At 19.4% G+C, this 20648-nt stretch overlaps 4 protein-coding genes across 4 annotated transcripts; 3 read left to right on the forward strand and 1 right to left on the reverse strand.

Annotated features, from left to right (window-relative positions):
- Nucleotides 1-366: 366 nt before the first annotated feature.
- Nucleotides 367-5598, forward strand: PADL01_0810400 (CCR4-associated factor 1; the record flags this gene model as incomplete). Its single annotated transcript, XM_028681442.1, has 1 exon — nt 367-5598. The coding sequence occupies one exon, from the start codon at nt 367-369 to the stop codon at nt 5596-5598; it is 5232 nt and encodes a 1743-aa protein (XP_028537820.1).
- Nucleotides 5599-8388: 2790 nt separating this feature from the next.
- PADL01_0810500 (conserved protein, unknown function) lies at nt 8389-10761 on the forward strand (the record flags this gene model as incomplete). The annotated part of the gene is made up of 4 exons (XM_028681443.1): nt 8389-8643; nt 8814-10076; nt 10288-10406; nt 10572-10761. The coding sequence occupies 4 exons, from the start codon at nt 8389-8391 to the stop codon at nt 10759-10761; spliced, it is 1827 nt and encodes a 608-aa protein (XP_028537821.1).
- Nucleotides 10762-11874: 1113 nt separating this feature from the next.
- Nucleotides 11875-14568, forward strand: PADL01_0810600 (histone-arginine methyltransferase, putative; the record flags this gene model as incomplete). The annotated part of the gene is made up of 1 exon (XM_028681444.1): nt 11875-14568. One exon carries the CDS (start codon nt 11875-11877, stop codon nt 14566-14568), a length of 2694 nt encoding a protein of 897 aa, XP_028537822.1.
- Nucleotides 14569-15314: 746 nt separating this feature from the next.
- PADL01_0810700 (conserved Plasmodium protein, unknown function) lies at nt 15315-19195 on the reverse strand (the record flags this gene model as incomplete). The annotated part of the gene is made up of 2 exons (XM_028681445.1): nt 15315-18857; nt 19106-19195. The coding sequence occupies 2 exons, from the start codon at nt 19193-19195 to the stop codon at nt 15315-15317; spliced, it is 3633 nt and encodes a 1210-aa protein (XP_028537823.1).
- Nucleotides 19196-20648: the final 1453 nt, after the last annotated feature.

Below are 20648 nucleotides of genomic sequence, written 5' to 3' on the forward strand. Positions count from 1 at the left end.
ATATATATATATATATATATATATATATTTATTCATTTATTTATATTAAAATATATATCATAAAATTCAAAAAAAAAAAAAAAAAAGAAGAAGAAGCACGAAACAAAAATATAATAAACAATCAAATAATCAAGCTAACAAATATATAAATAATTAAGGAAAAAGAAAAAAAGCATATTATATAATAAAAAAAATAATAAGAAGCAAGAGCAAGAAAATATATCATATGTAAGTTAAAAAAAAAAATATATATATATATATACAGACATATATATATTTGTATATTTAATATGCAAATGAGGGAGAAGAAAAGTCCTAAAACACTTTGTAAAATTAAATGTATAAAAAAGTAATAACATATCATACATGGATGAGAGAACGAAAATAGTTGACGTGTGGGCAAATAATTTAGAAGAGGAGTTTGAAAGAATACGAGATATTGTTGAAAAACATCCTTATGTTGCAATTGATACAGAATTTCCAGGTATAGTAGCAAGGCCCACGGGAAATGTCTTAGATTATAATTATCAGACCATAAAATGTAATGTAGATTTATTAAAAGTAATTCAGTTAGGTGTAACCTTTTCCAATGGGAAAGGTGAAATGCCGAATGTTTCGACATGGCAATTTAATTTTAAGTTTGATTTAGATAGTGATATGTATGCACAAAATTCTATAGATTTTTTAAAATTAAGTGGAATCAATTTTGAAAAACATCAATCATTAGGTATAGAATTATTACATTTTGGAGAAGTTATTATGTCATCTGGTTTAGTTATGAATGAAGATGTAAAATGGATATCATTTCATGGTTGTTATGATTTTGCTTATTTATTAAAAATATTGACATGTTCAGCATTACCTCATAATGAAGCAGCATTTTTTGAATTATTAAACGATTTTTTTCCATCATTATATGATATCAAATATTTATTATTAAATTTAAATATCAAACAGTTAAGTAGAACTTTCTCCTTACAAAAAATTAGTGAAATCTTAAGTGTTAAAAGAATAGGAAGACAACATCAAGCGGGTTCAGATTCATTAGTTACTTGTAAAACATTTTTTAAATTGATGGAAATGTATTTTGATAACAAAATTGATGATAAAAAATATTCAGGTATTATATATGGATTAGGTTCAACAATAAAAAATTATAACCCTAAATTAGATGATCATAATAATAATAGATATCACAACCATCACAATAGTTATAATAATCACAATTATATAAAAAATAGTAACAATAATAACAAAAATAATAATAATAATAATAATAACAATAGCAACAACAATAATAATAATAGTAACAATAATAATAATAATAATAGTAGTAATAGTCATCATAGTCACAATAATAATAATATGCTTATGAATGCTCCAAATAATAATCCAATGAGTAATTATATTGATGCAAAAGAATATCATCCAACTGGTTTTAACAAAGAAGTTCCAAAATTACATAATAAAAATGATGTAATGTTTCATATGTATGCAGATAACAATCAAAATAGCTATAATAACATTAATTCAAATATCAATAATATACATGGTACTAATAATTATTTAACAAATGCTATATATAGTAGTGACACAGTGAATAATTATGTTCTTAATAAATTTGTAAATAACTCACCACCTTCTCCATCTTCTTCTCTTTCATCACCACCACATCCACCTCATCTTCCACACCCATCACAATTATTAAATAATACAGGTAATAAAAATTTGAGATTATCGTTAAATACCAATTCATATATGAATAGTAAAAACACCGATCCAATTAGTAACAACAACCACAACAATAATAATAATTTAAGTAGTTCGAGTAGAAGTTTTATGGTATCATACCCTAATAGTGGAATGAAAAACAGCTTGGATACATCAAAAATGATGGGACCTATATATAATGATTTACCTAGAAATATAACAGGTAATTTGAATAACGATTTGAATAATATTGCCAATGAAAATATGATGAATTTAGGTGGTCTAACAAATGGTAATAATTTATCACCTACTTTAAGTGCAAATAATGGTATAATGAGTCCCAGTATGTCTAATGCAAATAATGGCTTAATGAATTTAAACAACGCCAATTTAAACAATAGTATAAATAACAGTATAAACGGTTCTTTAATTTTGGGGGGAATGAATAATAATGGGCATACAAACAATAATATGAATAATAACAATAATAATAATGGTATGAATATGAATATGAATGGTATGGGTATAATGAACAACAGTATGAATATCAATGGATTAAGTACTAATTTGAACATGAATAATTTATATGGGGATATCAGAAGTTTGGGTGGTAGTACATCGAATATAAACTTGAACAATATGAATAGTATGAATGAATTAAATCATCTAAAGAGTGGTAGTATAAGTAATATAAGTAGTTGTGATGAAAATATGATAGGTTTAAATAAAAATATATATTCAACAAATAATGGTCCTTTAATTGGAAATATGATAAATAATAATATGTATAACGCAAATATAAATTATAATAATTTCAATTATAATAGCATCAACACTAATAATAGTAGTAGTAATGCATTTTTAAATAGCGTGAATTACAATACGGCTTATACTCATGGAAACAATCCATCAACAACAACACCCGGGGGAAATAATAATATGAATACAAATAATTATTATTCTCTTCAAAATAAATATAACAATTTTGGTAAATATTCATCAAATCTTAATTATGTTAATCCATTATCACCAAATATAAATGAAAGTAAGTCAATTACTGGTGAAGAGTATTGTGATATAGATAAAAGAAGTATAGATAATTCAAATAGTAATAAAAATTCATTTGCAAATAATAAAAATCTTCTTGGAAAATTAAATAATAATAATAATATTATTACTACTAGTAGTAGTGGAACATCTCATCATATTAATTTTAAAAATACAATATCAAATAATAATTCAAACATAAACAATAATAATTTTAATATTAATAGTACTAGTGTGCATCCTATGAATAATCCAAATATTAATGATACGAACAATTTGAATGTCAAGAGAAATATAAAAAGTGAATCATTTATAAGTGATCTATCAACAAATAAAAATGAATTAAATAATATGGGAGATCATGTTGGTATTGAGAACTTAAATATGTTAGTACAAAATATGAATATCAAGAGAGATGAAAATTATAAAGATGAAAAAATAAATAACAACAATAATAATAATAATAATATGAATAAAAATGTCATGTTAAATTTGAATAATTCATCTAATTCAAATGTAAACAATTTAAATAATATGATGAATAGTAATAATGATTTGATGAAAAATAATAGTACAACATATATGAAAAATGTCAATATGTCTATGTCAAATATTAATAAAGGAGTCACTAATACTGTTTTAAACACAGAATTAAAAGTACCTTCAAATTTGAATCAGAACAATATAAATGTAACGAATTCGACACCATATATAAGTGGTAATAGTCTTGATAATAATAATAATATGAATAGTGGTACTAATATTAACGATCATGGGAACAATTCAGGTAAGGGTATAAATCATTCAAGTCCAAGTATTATAAACAGTGATAATAAAATTAATGTAGCTAGTCATAATAAGGGTAATACATCCATAGATGGAAATTGGATTAGTGGATCAGTAAATAATACAAATAATAGTAATAAATATAATGAAGGAAAAGATAAAGATGCTAATGATGAAGATAATAAAGTAGGTTATAAAGCAAATGACAATAACAATAATAACAACAATAACAATAATAACAATAACAATAGGAATACTAATGGAAAAAGTGTTAGCAATAATAAAAACTCAAATAAGGGTAATAATAAGAACAATAAAAATAAAAGTAAGAATAATAATGACTCTAATAAGAAAACATCTGGTGATAATTTAAACGAACCTGATTATAAGGAGAATAATATGAATAATAACAACAACAATAATAATAATAATAATAATAACAATAATAATAACAATAATAGCAACAACAATAATAATAATAACAATAATAGCAACAATAATAATAATAATAACAATAATAATAACAATAATAGCAACAATAATAATAACAATAATAGCAACAACAATAATAACAATCATAACAACCATAATAATAATAATCATAGCAACAATAATAATAACAATTATAGCAATAAAAATAATAATGATAGTACCATGATTAGTAATAATGATAGTACCATTGTTAGTAATAATGATAATTTAACCATATTTAGTAATAATGACAATGAAGATAATAATAATAATAATCATAAAGATAATAATAACGAAGAGGATAAAGATGATAAGAATAATAATATCAAAACTGAGGGTAATCATTCAAAATTTTCCAAGCAACATGTGAACATGAATATAAGAAACAAAAATAATGATAAAAATAATTTCATAGGTAGTAGTAACCTTGTGAATTCTAATGTCGAAGATGTAAACAGCTTTAATAATATAATTAATCAAAGAAATCATTGTAATAAGAACTACACAAATTTTATAAAAGAGGATCAACAAGAAGTAGAACAAAAAGAATTACACACATCAAATATATCCCATATGTTAAATGAAGAGAATTCAAATGATATTATGGATAAAAATACATCATATAATAATAATCCCTACAATAATAATAATGCTAATTATTACAAAACAGATAATATAAAATTATATAGAGGATTTGAAAAAAATAGTTCACATCAATTAATATTAAAAAACAATTTCTCCAATAATAGTAATGTGACGGAAAATGAAGGAATTATTATTCATGATATGAATAAAATCAATAATCCTAATAATGCTGATATACTAGTGGGTAATGAAAACTTAATGAATATTAAAAATTTGAATAATTATATGAATCCAAATGTTCATAATACTGAAAGAAATAATGATCTAAACAACAATACCAATATGATAATGAATAAAAAAAATATGAACAGTTGTAATAATGATATGTTACATAAACAAATTAATAATTTTAATATTATTAATATAAATAAAGTACATAATAATATATCCAATTCTTTATTTAGCAATAATATGAGTAATTATAATGCATTAAGTGAAAATATGAACATAAATAATAATACAAATAATACACCAAATAATAATTTTATGAATAAAAAAAATAGCAAAACAAATTTAAATGTATTTAATCAAAGCTTAATAAATAACTTAAATTTAAACCTAAATAATTTCTATCTTAATAATGAAAATTCATTTAACAAAATTAATATGAATTATAGTAATATTAATAGTACCAGTTACTATTTTAATACCAATGAAAATAATATGAATAATACTCAGCATTATTACAGTTCATTTATACCTGAACATTTTGCTGCAGATAAAATAGTTACTAAACAAAATTCGGACAAGAATAATAATATTAATAATAATACTACAATGTTTAAAGAAAAAAAGGAAGAACTCAATCTAAACTTTAAGGAAAAAAATCTACCAACAGAAAAATATCCAGGAGCCGTATTGGAAACAGTTGATAATAATTTTGGATATCAAAATTATGACTACAAAACAAAGGACCATAAATATTTTTATGATAATTAGAAAGGAGCAAATAAAAAAAAAAAAAAAAAAAAAAAAAAAAAAAAAAAGATCTAGCACATAATATATATATATATATATATATATATTATATATATATTTATTTATTTAAATAAAAAAAGAAAAAAAATTGCATATACCCAAAAAAAAAAAAAAAAAAAAAAAAATATATCTATTGACAGTTATGATAGACCCACAATATTTTTATTAATTTATACCCATTTGGCATCAAATGAAGAAAATTTGTTTTTTTTTTCTCTTTTTTTTTTTTTTTAATAATATTCATGCAATTTTTCTTAGAAAATTTTTTTTTTTTTTTTTTTTTTTATGTATAATGGTACATATATATATATATATATATATATATGTGTATGTAAAAATATTTGTACTTGTTGTATGATATGTATATATATTTTTTTTATTATTTTTCTATACCTTCTTTTAATCCGTCTACGTCGATATAAATGAAAATTTTAATATAATAAAATTAATGTACATATATGTATTATATATGCAGTGTTGTAATAAATATTAATAAAATGTTTATAATATTATGTAGGAAGAAAAATATTTACATTATTTTTTTTTTGCATATATTTGGCCATATATTAAAAGAAAAAAAATATATATATATATACATTTATTTATATATAAAAATATGTATTTTTTTTTTTTTTTTTAAGTAACATTGGAAATTTTAAGATATATAATATATACACATTATATGCATATATTTATATATATAAATGTATTTATGTGTCTTTTATTAATTTACATTTAATATACAGGATTAAAATTATAATTTTTTTTTTTTTTAAAGAAATGTATAATTAATCTATAAATAAAATATTATATATCTATATATATATATATATATATATATATATATATATAATATAAATTACTTTACATGCCAAACAAAAAATATGTATATATAATAATATTATATGTGATAATTTTTTAAATTATTCTTTTTCATTTTTTTAATTCTGTCATTTGTGGAAGGAAATAAGTGTATTTATTTCTTTTCTGTGTTTTCTATATGTGAATTACATATTTTTTTTTTACCTCATATTTAACTACATGAACATGAAAATTATATTATAATATAATATTTATATGCAAAATAAAATCATTTTATATATATATATTTAGGACATATTCTTTAAATTTTTTTTTTTTTTTTTTTTTTTTTTTATGTTTTACATCGTTTTTATAATATAATACATACATATATATAAATATATTTAATAAATACATATATATGTGTATTGTATATATTATTAAAAGTACGTAATTAAAAATAAATATAATTTTTTCTATTATTAATAACTAATAAAAAAAAAAAACTTAAAACTATTTAACTAATCGTTTATATATATCCAAAAAAAAGAGAAAAGAAATTATATTTTATATTTAAAGAAATATAATACAATTATATAATTAATTATAGGATTACAAAGTGTATAAAAAAAAAGAAAAGAAAAAAAGAAAAAGAACTACTTTTTACACATTGGAAAATTATAATGAAAAAAATAGAGAAATAAAGATATTCACATGTAAAAAGGATTTTGTTTTTATATTATTTTATTATACATTTTCATGACAAGAGAGAAACAAATAATTCCTTTTATTTCATTCTTTTTTTCTCATGTATAAAATTATATTAAGGCAATTAAGTTTACTTTTAATTACTTAAAAAAGAAAAAAAAATAAGCAATAATGAAATAATAAAAAAAAAAAAAAAAACAGAAAAATATTTTTAAAATCAGGTATAAAAAAAAAAAAATATATAATAATTCTTTTTTTTTTTTTTTTGTAACTATATTTTCTCTAATATAATATATCAAAAAAATATATTATAAATTTATTTTATTGGAACATATATATGAACATGTATATACTTATATACATATATATATATTATATACATATTATATATATATAATATAAATTATTTCCCTTTTTTTTTCTTTTCTTATTTTTCCTTTTGTTATAATTATATACATTTAGAAGAATAAATAATAGTATTATATATATATATATTTTATCCTTAAATTAATAAAACAAAATTTTTGTTAAATTAATATTTCTGTATTATTAAATATAAATATATATATATATATATATATATATATATATATATAATAATAATAATATTTTATTTATATAAATATATTTTATTATATTATAATTTTTTTTTTTTTTTTTTTCTTCGGAAATAAATGAAAAAAGTAAATATATATTTACAGTATATAATTATAACATATATTTATAAATATTAACTTAACCTCATAATAATATAAGTACACAAAATATTGTAAAAAAGTAATTATAATATATACATAATTATATATATAATATATATGTTTATATTTTTTTTTTTTTTTTTGGTAATATTTTTAAATTAACAGATCTAGTATATATTATATAATAACTTGAACCATTTGAAAATATTATTTGTATATATTATTAGTAAAATATATATATATATATAATATATACATAATATATATAGTTAGAATAAATGATTTTTAAATATACCTAATCGAATTTGATATTCCTGTATTACGTATTAAATAAAAGTACAGTGTACTTTTTTCTTTTTAAAAAAAAAATAATAAATTAAAAAAGAAATACGTACACTTATTGGTAGTACAATATATAAATATATGTATGTACGCATGTATGTATCTATGTATGTGTGAATTTCTTAGTATATTTTTTTAGATTGTATCTAAATTAATATACAATTGTTAATACAATATTTTCTAAAGTATAAAATTTTTCAGTATGAATGAAAATGATAAATTAAAAAATATATTAGATCAAAAAGAAGAAACACTAATAGATACAAAAGAGGAAGAAAATCTTAAAGAAAATAATATAAAGGAATATGAAAATATATCAAAAAAGAATTTTGAAGTTCTTAAATTTTTAAACAAAGATGAACTGATTTTATTAATTGATAAACTAAATAAAGAAGGAAACTTAAGTGCCATCATAGACCAAGAGATAAAACAGGATACATTGGATATTCTTAAAAATGTAAAATGAAGGGAAAAATATATATATATATAATATATGTGGGCTCATTAACATTATACATCTTATAGAACAATATATATATATAATATTTTATAGAAAAAAATGTGATGTCAATTATTAATATAAAATATACATATTTATGTTTTTCTTATTTTTTTTTTTTTGTTTAGTTTGAAAATGAACAATATGATACAATCGAGCTAGAGGATAAGGATGCGAAGGTTGAAAATGAGGAGGAAGAAGAGGAGGAGTGTTACTATATGAATATGTGCAAATATATTCCCTTAAGACTCACCTATGAAGAAAGGTTATATTTACGATTATTAGAAAGTACATTAGAAGTAAGTGAGTATACTGATAAAATAGATATATTGCATAGTGGAAATAAAAATAAGAAGATAATAAAAGAGATAAAAACTTTATGTTCAATTTTATCTGGTTTAGTAATAGCAAACAACTATGAAAATGGACAAAAACTAATACGTGATAGAGATTTTATAAAGAATAGTCATTTCTTTAGTTTTGTTTTTGAAATAGGTAGGAGGTATAAAATATTAAACCCTGATAGGATGAGGAGTAGTTATGGAAAACTAATGTACTTCTTAATGGATACAAGAAAAGAAGAGATTTATGACTTACTATCTTTTGATTGTGTAAATCCTATAAAAACTGTATATGGTTTATTAAAAGAGAGAAAAAATGGTTTTGATCTTTTAAAAGATAGTTTAATAAAAATAGCAACAATGCAAATAGATGGGAAAGGGAATCGAAATGAAATACAAAAACAAATAAAACAAAAAGAAGATGCTATTAAATATTTAGCTAGAAAATATTCGAATGATAAAAATAATAAAAAAAATTTATTTCGTATTAATATACCTATTTTTAATTCACAAACAAATACTGAAGAAGATACAAATAATTCAGAGGAATTACCTTCTTTAAGTTCAGAAGAAATTGAGAGATGTTTATATAGTTTATGTGATTATAATACTCATATAAAAATGTTTTGTGAACCATGCGAAATTATGATACAATATTTAAAATCATTCTATGATCCAAATGAAAGAAATTCTCCTTATTCTCTGTCTATAGAAACAGGAAAACAAGGAAGTCGATTAACACATTCACATAGTAGACAATATATGTATGTTTTGCAAACATTATACTTGTGGAGAGAAATAGGAGAACATATGTTCTTTTTATGGACATGTGCAGAAAGTGATATGCTAGATTTAAAAAACCCTTATCGATTAATTGACACAGGACAAGGATTAAACCGTATGCAAAGTGGTCATACAGTCCTTGGTGTTATGAGAAAAATTCTTCATAACGTTCAAAAGAAAGTAGGTGGTTGGGTTGGATCGAGTATGATTCATATGGGCGACACAAATATTCCTAACACTTTTATGTTCATTGATAAATATACTCAGGTGATTATATAATATTAAATAATTATACATAAAAAAAAAAAATATATATATATATATATACATATATATGTATATGTGATCACTATTTTTTTGTCCGTATTATTAATTGATCGCGTTAATATGTAAACTTGAAAGCATTTTTTTTTTTTTTTTTTTTAAAAAAAAACAAAATAAAATTATACCATTTTGTTAATTTTCATACATATTATAGGTACCGAGAATACTCAATCCAATTGTTTTATGTTTGCAAGGAATTGATGAGTTATACGAATCTACACCTGCAATGAAAAATTATATTAACACTGAATTTAATGGAGCTCATAATTTAAAGTAATTAAAAAAATAAACAAGTTATAATAAATAAAATATAGATAATTAAAATGTTAATAATTGTGAAATTATATGCGTTGAAATTTTATTATATATATATATATATATGTATTCATATATCCATTTATGTATTTCTTTATTTTAAAATTTTTTTTTTTTTTTTAGGATGATGATAACATGTGATTTTTTTCGTCACGGATTTGATGGTAGTGGAGGTGATAATTTTAATGAGGCAGGAAGTTGCATAGATGGTCGACTAACATCAGCTTGGAATTGGTGTTCAAAAATTGAGAAGAAAAAATACTTTCCCATATTTTTATTAACTGGTTTTGTGGGATTTGATGGTACATTTTAGCGTAAATATTGTATTATGTATAAAAGGGGAACATTTTTTTTAAAATCAAATAAAAAAATAAAAAAAAAAAAAAAAAAAAAAAAACATAAATTTTTAATTTTTATACTTTATTTTTAAGTATTTTTTTATTAATAAGTGTTGTTATTTTTGTAATTTATATTATTTTAAATATTATTAAAATATACTATAATTTTTTTCATTTTTAGATTTGTATTTATTTTTATGATTTTGTATAAATAAAATATATATGTATATGATGAGGTTATATAATATTATACATATATATAATAATATATTTATTTATATTGCATATTCTATATATTTCATGTTATATATTATTATATTTTTTAACAAATTGCTCTTGACATTAAAAAAATACTTATATATATATATATTTATAATAGAATAATTTTTCTTCCTATTCATTTAATTTTTTTTTCATTTTTTTAAAAACTGTAAATCTCTTGTTAATATTATTAAAAAAATAATTTATATAATTATATATATATATATATAGAATAACAACTGTTTTTGAATAATTATTAATATAATAAATTTACAGGAATTAGAAAAAAAAGAATATATATATTAAAAATATATTTTTTGTTCTTTCATTTATCATTTTAATATTCAGCTAATATGTAATTTTATTTTATTATTATTTTTTTTTTTCTATTTTTAAAATACAAATTTTTATTTGTTTTAATGAATATTTATATATAATTATATGTATAGATTGTATTTGTTTTATAGAAAATAAATAAGATATTTGTTATATAGAAGAAATATATTGTTAATTGAACTATTCTTTGTTTTTATCATTTATATAATATATATAAATGTTAATAAATAATTAAATTAATATATATATATATATATATATATATATATATATATATATTAGAATAACCTTTTTCGTTTTCCTTTTGTTTTATTTAATTTAAGGCAAAAATTATATTAGTTTTTTTTCTAAAGTTAAATAAATATTATATATCTTAAATGTCTGTATAATTATTTCCCTTTATATTTTATTATATATAAACATATATTTATATATATATTATATATCATATTTTATGAGGTACCATGTTTTTAATTCACAGTTGATAGAAAATGATTGTAGAAAAGGAAGAACTGAATGATTTAAACAGGACGATCGATATTATTATTAATAATTATGATAATGAAGTAATTAATAAAAGGAAAGAAGAATTTTCAAATGATGATTATGCTTATAGTTTATGTGAAGATAATTATAAAAGTAGAAAAACAAGAAATGTTGTTATAAATATGTTAAATAAGAATATTAATATTATATATTATAATGATGAGTATAAAAATATCATATTTATTAATTTCTTAAGATTATGTCAATTAAATAATTTGAATGTAAAGAAATATCATGATTTGTTTATAAAATATGATGCTTTTAATACTATAGCAAATTCTGAAAAAAATGTAGGTTTCTTTTTAAAGCCTGTTATTAAAAATGATAAATTATTGTGGGATATAAACCTTGATGATTTCGACTTATATAATTTGCAGGGTGATACTTATAACAGTACCGAAAATGTTGTATACGAATCAAATAATATTAAAAATGATAATGGAAATAATGATGTTAATGATAAAAATGATGGTAATAATAATTCTTATTACATTTTACAAAATGATATTAAAGTAAAATTAAATGATCTTTTAGAAAATTCATCTAGTGCTCAATCATCAAGTTATGTTGACGAAGAAAGTGAATATTCTTTATCATCATATTCAGAAAACGAGGATAACATAAGTAAATACAATGAAGAAAATTTATCATCTATTAATAATAACATAAAACATATAAATAATAATATAGAAAAACATTATCCTAATGACTTATTATCAAAATGTCCATATTATATAAATAATAAATATGTAACAAATGAATCAATAAATTGTGAAGATTATTCAATTGGTGATGAGAAACAAAAACAAAGAGAAAAAACAAATAATCAAGCACATAACCATTGTCCAATATTAAATAAAAACCCCAAAATAAATCATATACCTAATAAATTAGAACATAATTTTGATCATTTCTCAAATTTAAATAATATTAATATAAACCAATTAGTAGATGTCATAGTGAATCAAGATAACCAACATAAATCATGTGGTGATATTAGTAAAAATTATATAGGAAATAAAATGGAAGAATCCATACTTATAGAAAAATTTGTACAATCATCTCAAAGTGATTATGAAGAAATAAATAATTTACATAAAAAAATTAACAGCATGGAACAAATTATTAAACATTTAATGAATGAAATAATAAAAAGAGATATGAATAAAAAAAAAAAAAATGAAAATATAAATGTGATGAAAAATTATTATAGTAATAATACAAATGAACATGAAAATAATAACTTATTATATAATAAACAAAACTCAATAAATGATACACGTGAAAAGGAAATTCAAACAGATAATATAGAACAAATAAATAGAAATAATACAACAAGGATAAATGAAATAAAATTTGATGTTATGAAAAATGTCGAACATAACATAAAAACATATACTAAAGAAGATATCCATGAAATCGATAAAAAATATTTTGACAGTTATAATTATGCAGATATACACAGAACAATGATTTTAGATAAAAGCAGAACACAATGTTATTATGATTTTATAAATAAAAATAAAGAAATATTTGAAAATAAAATAGTTCTCGATATAGGTTGTGGATCATCTATTATTTCTTTATTCTGTTCTGATTATGCAAAGGTTGTTGTAGGAATAGATAACGCTGAGAAAATTTTAGAGAAAGCAAAAAAAATTACTGAAATAAATAAAGCAAAAAATATTTATTTGTTCAAAGGTAAATTAGAAGATCATAATATATATATGGATGAAAAGAATGAAATATATTATTTAAACAAAGATTTAGATATTGAAACATTTGAAAAATCAAATAATGTAAAATTGGATATATTAAAATTTGATATAATTATATCTGAATGGATGGGCTATTTTTTATTCTACGAATGTATGATTAATACTATATTATATGCTAGAGATAAATATTTAAAAGAAAATGGATATATATTTCCAAATAAAATATATTTATATATGTCTGGATATAATGATATAGAATATATAAATGATAATATATTAATATGGGATAAACCTATGTATAATAAGAATTTGTATGAACTCAAACCGAATAATCAGGAATTTATGGAAACGGCTAAAATAATGTATGTTGATAAAAATAATGTATCATCTGAAATTATTAATTACGCTATAATTGATATGTATACATATAATAAAGAATATTTTTATATAAATGTAGATTTTAAAATACCACTAAAAGAAAATAAAATTGTAACAAGTCTTTGTTTTTATTTTGACTGTTTATTTGATAAATCAACATATTATATAAAAAAAAATATACATAATAATAATAATAATAACAATGTTGATACTAATATGAATCAACCTATAAACGTGAAAGAACAGTTGAATAATTTAAATACAATACCAAATGTTTCAAATAATACAAGTACTATATTAACAACAAGTATGTTTAAAGAAAAAACTCATTGGAAACAAACTCTTTTACATTTACATTCAAATAATTATAATTTGTCACATATATTTAGCACAGATAATAAAGAACCTAATTATTTATGTGGTAATATCCATATTTCTTCTCCCACGAATTATACAAGACATGTTCACGTTGTTTTGCAGATAAAGAAAAATAAGTCCATAAATATAAATGAAGAGTTTGTTTGTCGTTATTATATAGATTGACAGGAATATTATATATATATATATATATATATATATATATATATTATTATTATTATTATGTTTTTATATTTTGAATGTTAAAAAAATAAAATAAAATATATGCAAAACAAAATATTATGTGATATATATATATATATATATATATATATATATAATGTATATATGCATATATATAGTATTTTATAATATACTTTCAAACAGCAATTTATAAAAATATGTAAAATAATATATGAGAATATATTTATACATACTTTTTTTTTTTTTTATTCCTTAATATATATATACATATATATGTGTATCAAATACATACTACTATTTAGGAAACTTTTAAAAATATAAAATACTTAAATTTTACTGAAGTTCAAAATCGGTTCAATGAAAAAATAAAAAAAAATAATATATTATATATAAATAGACACTCATGCAATTATTAAATATATACTAAATATAAAATAAATCATCTCATAAATAAATAAATATATATATATTATTATTTATAAAGATATATGAAAACATATTATAATATATTAAAATATTATTTTTATTTACTTCATATAGACCCTATATAGGATACAAATAATTACGTGAAAAAAAAAAAAAAGTAAAAAATAAAAGTTATAAAGAAAAATAAAAAATGGAAAAAAATAAAAACTTCAAATAAAATATTATTTTTTGTGTCTTATGTAAAAAAAAAAAAAAATCCTAAATATAAATATAAATATATATGTATATATTTATTTGTTTATTTATTCGTCCACTTTAAATAAATAAAAGAAGACGGTGAAATGTTTTAAGAAATTCTTTAAAATGTTTTCTCTTAAAGGTTTGACTAGATTAACATGTTCTCCATAAAAGAAATTTTGTAAAAAGCTTTCATTATTATAATCTGTATTTAATCCATTTTTTAATAAGTAATAGAAATAATTCCATTTTATATTTTGTGGTGTATTAAATGTTTCAATTTCACTATAATTTTGATAAAACGTTCTTACATTATAAATATAGGTAAATTTGTCGAAGAAATATATGAATGAATCATATGGTTCTTCATCATCTGCTAATTGGAAGATGCTTTTAAATTGCTTATATTTCATAACATTACTAATGGCTCTTAAATATATATCATTAATACTTTTAACTGTTAGTTTATTTAATATAACAGGTAATGTGACTTGTGTACAGAATATGTTATCATTTAAATTATTACTATTTTTCTTCACAGTACTACTATTTTCAGAATTATTCTTTTTGAAAAAGAAATCATTCATATTTGAAATACTTGATACTTTGAAACATGCATTAACAGGTAGATTCGTTATATCATCATTTCTTTGATGAAACAAAGTAACTAATGAATCATTCGTTAAAGAAAAGATATCCTCTCTATCTATATCAGCTTCTATTGATTCTTTCATTTGTGTGAGTCTTTTAAATTCTCTCTTATTAATATTACTTAAAACGGTTTCAAGATCACTACGGAAATAAAATTTAAGTAAAATAGAATTTTCACATATTTTTAAATGTTTATATTTTGGCTTTTCACAATATTTTAATTTAGGTACTGTATATATTTCCCTGGATATATAATGTTTTTTAATATTGAAATAAAGACGTTGATTATAGTTACAATATTTAGCAATATAACCAAGACTAATATCATCATCATGATTAAATAAACAAGAACTTACATCATCTATATTACTTATATGATCGTCAACATGTTCTAAATAAGAGTTTTTTATTATAAATTCGATATATTTTATATTATAATATAAGGAATTATAGGTTTTTAGAGATTGAAAAGCTTCTTTTAAGCTTAAGGTTCTCTTTATAAGTAAATAAATACCATGATAATTTACATCTAATTTTGATTTATTTTCTTCATTACTGTTTTCAGTTTCATCTTGTGTTGGTTTTTCAATATTATTAAAATCATCATATTCTTCATACATTTCTTGTAATTGTTCTTCATTAAATGATTCATTATTTGAACTATTCATTTTATTCATATTATGTATAGATTCAAATTTCTTTTTCATTTGATAAAAGGTTTTATTTTCTTGAGCAAATTTATGTAAACTTGATAATTGTTCTTTCAATGAATTAATTCCTTCTGAATGATATTTTTTGAACGTTTCATGATTTGTCATGAAATTATCATTTGATATATAAACTTTTGAATTATTAAAACTGAAATTTTTTAAATAGTTGGTATAATTATTTATATATTCATATACTAAATTTTCTTCATCATTAAATTTGTCATTTTTTAAAAATGGATACTCTATATATTTTTTTCTTTGTTTTCTTAAAACTATATCAACCATTGGTAACGAAAATTTCTCAACAGTTCTATATAAACTCTTATATACATCTGAACTATGATTTTTATTGAATATAAAGAATTTTATAAGATTTGATGAGGTAAATAAATTAAACAAATTATCTACAATATTCATATTAACATTATCTGAGAATACATAAATATCTTGCATGAAATAATTTGTTTGTACATTATTCTGATCTCCAACATGACTTGTCCAATTATAATAAATGAATGGATCAGAATCATATAATAATTCTTTATCATTAGTTAAAACATAACTATTATTAAATGCAGTTCCAGCAATATGTTTATATATATCAAACGTATATAATAATAAATATGTTCTACCTGTACCTAATATAGTATGTGGAGTATATATACTTTTATCAGGTATATATGGAAGGACAAAATGTTCTAAATATGGATTCTTATAAATAACTCTTTGTGGTATAAGTGGTTTTGGTTTTTGATTAAAATTAATTGCTTCATTAACATATGAAATAAGTTGTTCTATATGTCTGGATGATACGGAAGAACATACATTATTATTTTTTAGATACTCAAAAAAAGGATAATTATTAGAAACATTAATATCTGATAAATGTGATGGTATTCTAAAAGCTCGATAGTAATACTCATTTCTAATATTTAATAGATAATAAGTTAATGATCTCATATGTAGTGGTGAATGTAATGCTAGACTAGCATGCATACTAACTATTTCGTCATTATCTAAATCAGAATAAAAGTTTACGCTTTTAAAAAATGTCATAAGGGAACCTATATTATTAGTATAATCATATGAAAACTTTTCATGTATAGTTAATAAACAAAATAATTCTGAGTTATATATAAGTAAAACTTCTTCTACATCTCTAAATTTATGCATTGTAGCTCTTTTAAGATGATAAGGCAAATATTTTACAATATATTTTTGTTTAAAAAAAGCTTGATGACCAACATCAATATCTTCCATTTTTGAAAACGTTCCACTTAAAGGTGGACCAGTAACGGTTATAGCATGAAGGTTAATTTTTTTATTTAAAAGATAAAAATGTAACCTCTTTATTGGTCTAAGTAAATTATCATATTCATCTGGCACTTCATGAGCACTATGAACATTCTCAGGATTATCTAAATCTTTTAAACGATGATAACCTATATCTTCATCTTCGAACACATCATCAAAAGTTTCCGATATTGGTTTATTTGGTTCTTTATATTTAAAATCTTTATATAAATAATATCTATCTTTCTTAAAATATGGATCTTTACGTACTTCAATAGAATCTCTATCAGTTACAATATTTATATCTTTTAATGTTAAATGAAAACTAGAATCAATAATAGCTAAGACTTCTCGTTCATATTTAAAATTAATAACTTCTTTTTGAAATATTTTCCACAAATCTTTACTTAAGGATGATATTATTCTAATAATATTTCCACCAAAACAATGTCCATGTAAATATAAATCATATGTATGACATGTATCATCTTTTAATGCATTCTTAATTGTTAATGCTAATCTATTTACAATAATAAAAGCAAAGTTTACATGAGAATGAAGACCTTCTCTTCCTAAAAAGTTATTAACACTAACAAATGGCGTATATAACATAAATTTATCATACTTCTTTTTGTGCATAACTTCATTTAATAAAATATTTGCGTGAGCACTCCATATTTTATAATCATTAACTTGTTTAGGATTAGGACGACCATGATGAAATACAGCAAGTGCACAATGAAATTGCTTTTTTGTAAAACTATTATTGTTCTCCAAATTTTTATATCTCTCTTTCATATAATCATTATATGTTTTAGTTTCAAATACATAATATTCATCTATACTTCTTATAAAATAACCATTAAAATTTGGGTGTTTTAAATCAAGAAATGGGTTTGTTTCTAAGGCATACAATTTCCATCTATCTTCAACTTCTTCCTCTTTTCCATTAATCTGAAAAAAAAAATGATATTATATATTAATATGTAAATATATATATATATATATTTACAATAATATAAATATATGTACACATTTTAAATGTAATTATCAAAATTTACTTTTAATTTTTCATATACAAATCACGCAACCACATTTATGCACTACACTCTTATAAGCGCATAACGATAGAGACATATACATATATATATATATACAAACACACTAATTTATTAATTTTTATTATTTATTTTATAACTTACATTATTTGCACTGTGTTCGGCATTATCTTGACCATATACGATTGTGACAAAATTAATAAGTAATAATAAAAATATTATGACATGATTCATTATTCTATTTTTATATAACTACAAATATTACTGTATAAGTGAAAAATGATAAAAAAAAATTATAACATTTAAAATATACAAATATATATATATATATATATATAATTATATATATTTTTTGGTGTCAACATGTATTATTTAAGATATTTTTTCTTTTATATAATATAATACGTAAAATAAAAAAAAAAAAAAAAAAAAAAGGATAATTATTGTAACAAATATATAAAAAAAAAAAAAAATTTCACCAATATATTGGAAAATACAATAAAAAGCATCTTTAAATATAAAAACTCCAAACATATAAATAAAATATATATATATATATATATGTATATATAAACCAATTAAAAATAAAATATTTCAAAAATATATATTTTTTGTTAGCATGTTAAATACATCCAAAAATAAAAATAAAATAAATAAAAAAATATTGTACATATAATATATATATATATATATATATGTAATAATATCAAAAAAAAGGCAAATATATTATATCTTTAAATAATAAAGATAATATAAATTGAAAATAAAACATTAAGAACATAAATAAAAATATAAAATAAAATAAATTATCTCATCATTTTTAAAGTCTAATAAAAAAATTTTTATGCTTCTACTCATAAATATAATGAAATATATGTAAATACATATATATATTACAAAAAATATTATAACTATAAATAAATATTTATAATTACATATTTTTTTAAGGCATATAATATATTTTTCTTAAATAAAATAACGCAAAAAAAAAAAAAAATTTAACACATATTTATATATTCATTGTACTATTTTAATACATAAATATATTCCTTTTTTTTTTTAAGTGCATAAAATATGTACACATATAAAATACATAATATTATAAATATATATTTATTTTTTGTATGTATCATTTATTTTTTTTTGCTCAAGAATTTATAAATTTCTATTTATTTAAATATAGTCCACAATAAATAAAATCAATTATATTATTATTATTTTTTTTCTCCTTTTTTACCAATATATATATTATATATATAAGTCACCCTCTTTTTTTCACAAGGTACTAAAAAAAAAAAAAAAAAACCAATAAGCTTTTTAAAAGGAAAAAATGATATATCCTAATATTATATGATATATAGCATTATAAATAATGTATTATGTATAAAAATATATATTATTTATATTTTATATATTATGCAAGCTCATATATTTAATATATACACAAGATAAAACATAAAATTTCCAAAAGGAAACAAAAATAAATAAATAAATAAATATATATATATATATATATATATATATATATATATATTTAGTTATATATATATAATAAAAGCATCCCATTAATATTTTTTTATTAACAATCATATTTCTATATAGCCATACACATTTTTTTGAATTATATATTTCTTAAATAATTCAAAGCGTCATCTTATAAATATCTTTATATATAAATAAAAAAACA

This window comes from Plasmodium sp. gorilla clade G2 (genome assembly GCF_900097015.1).
Source record: "Plasmodium sp. gorilla clade G2 genome assembly, chromosome: 8".
NCBI classification, from domain to species: Eukaryota; Apicomplexa; class Aconoidasida; order Haemosporida; family Plasmodiidae; genus Plasmodium; species Plasmodium adleri (nom. inval.).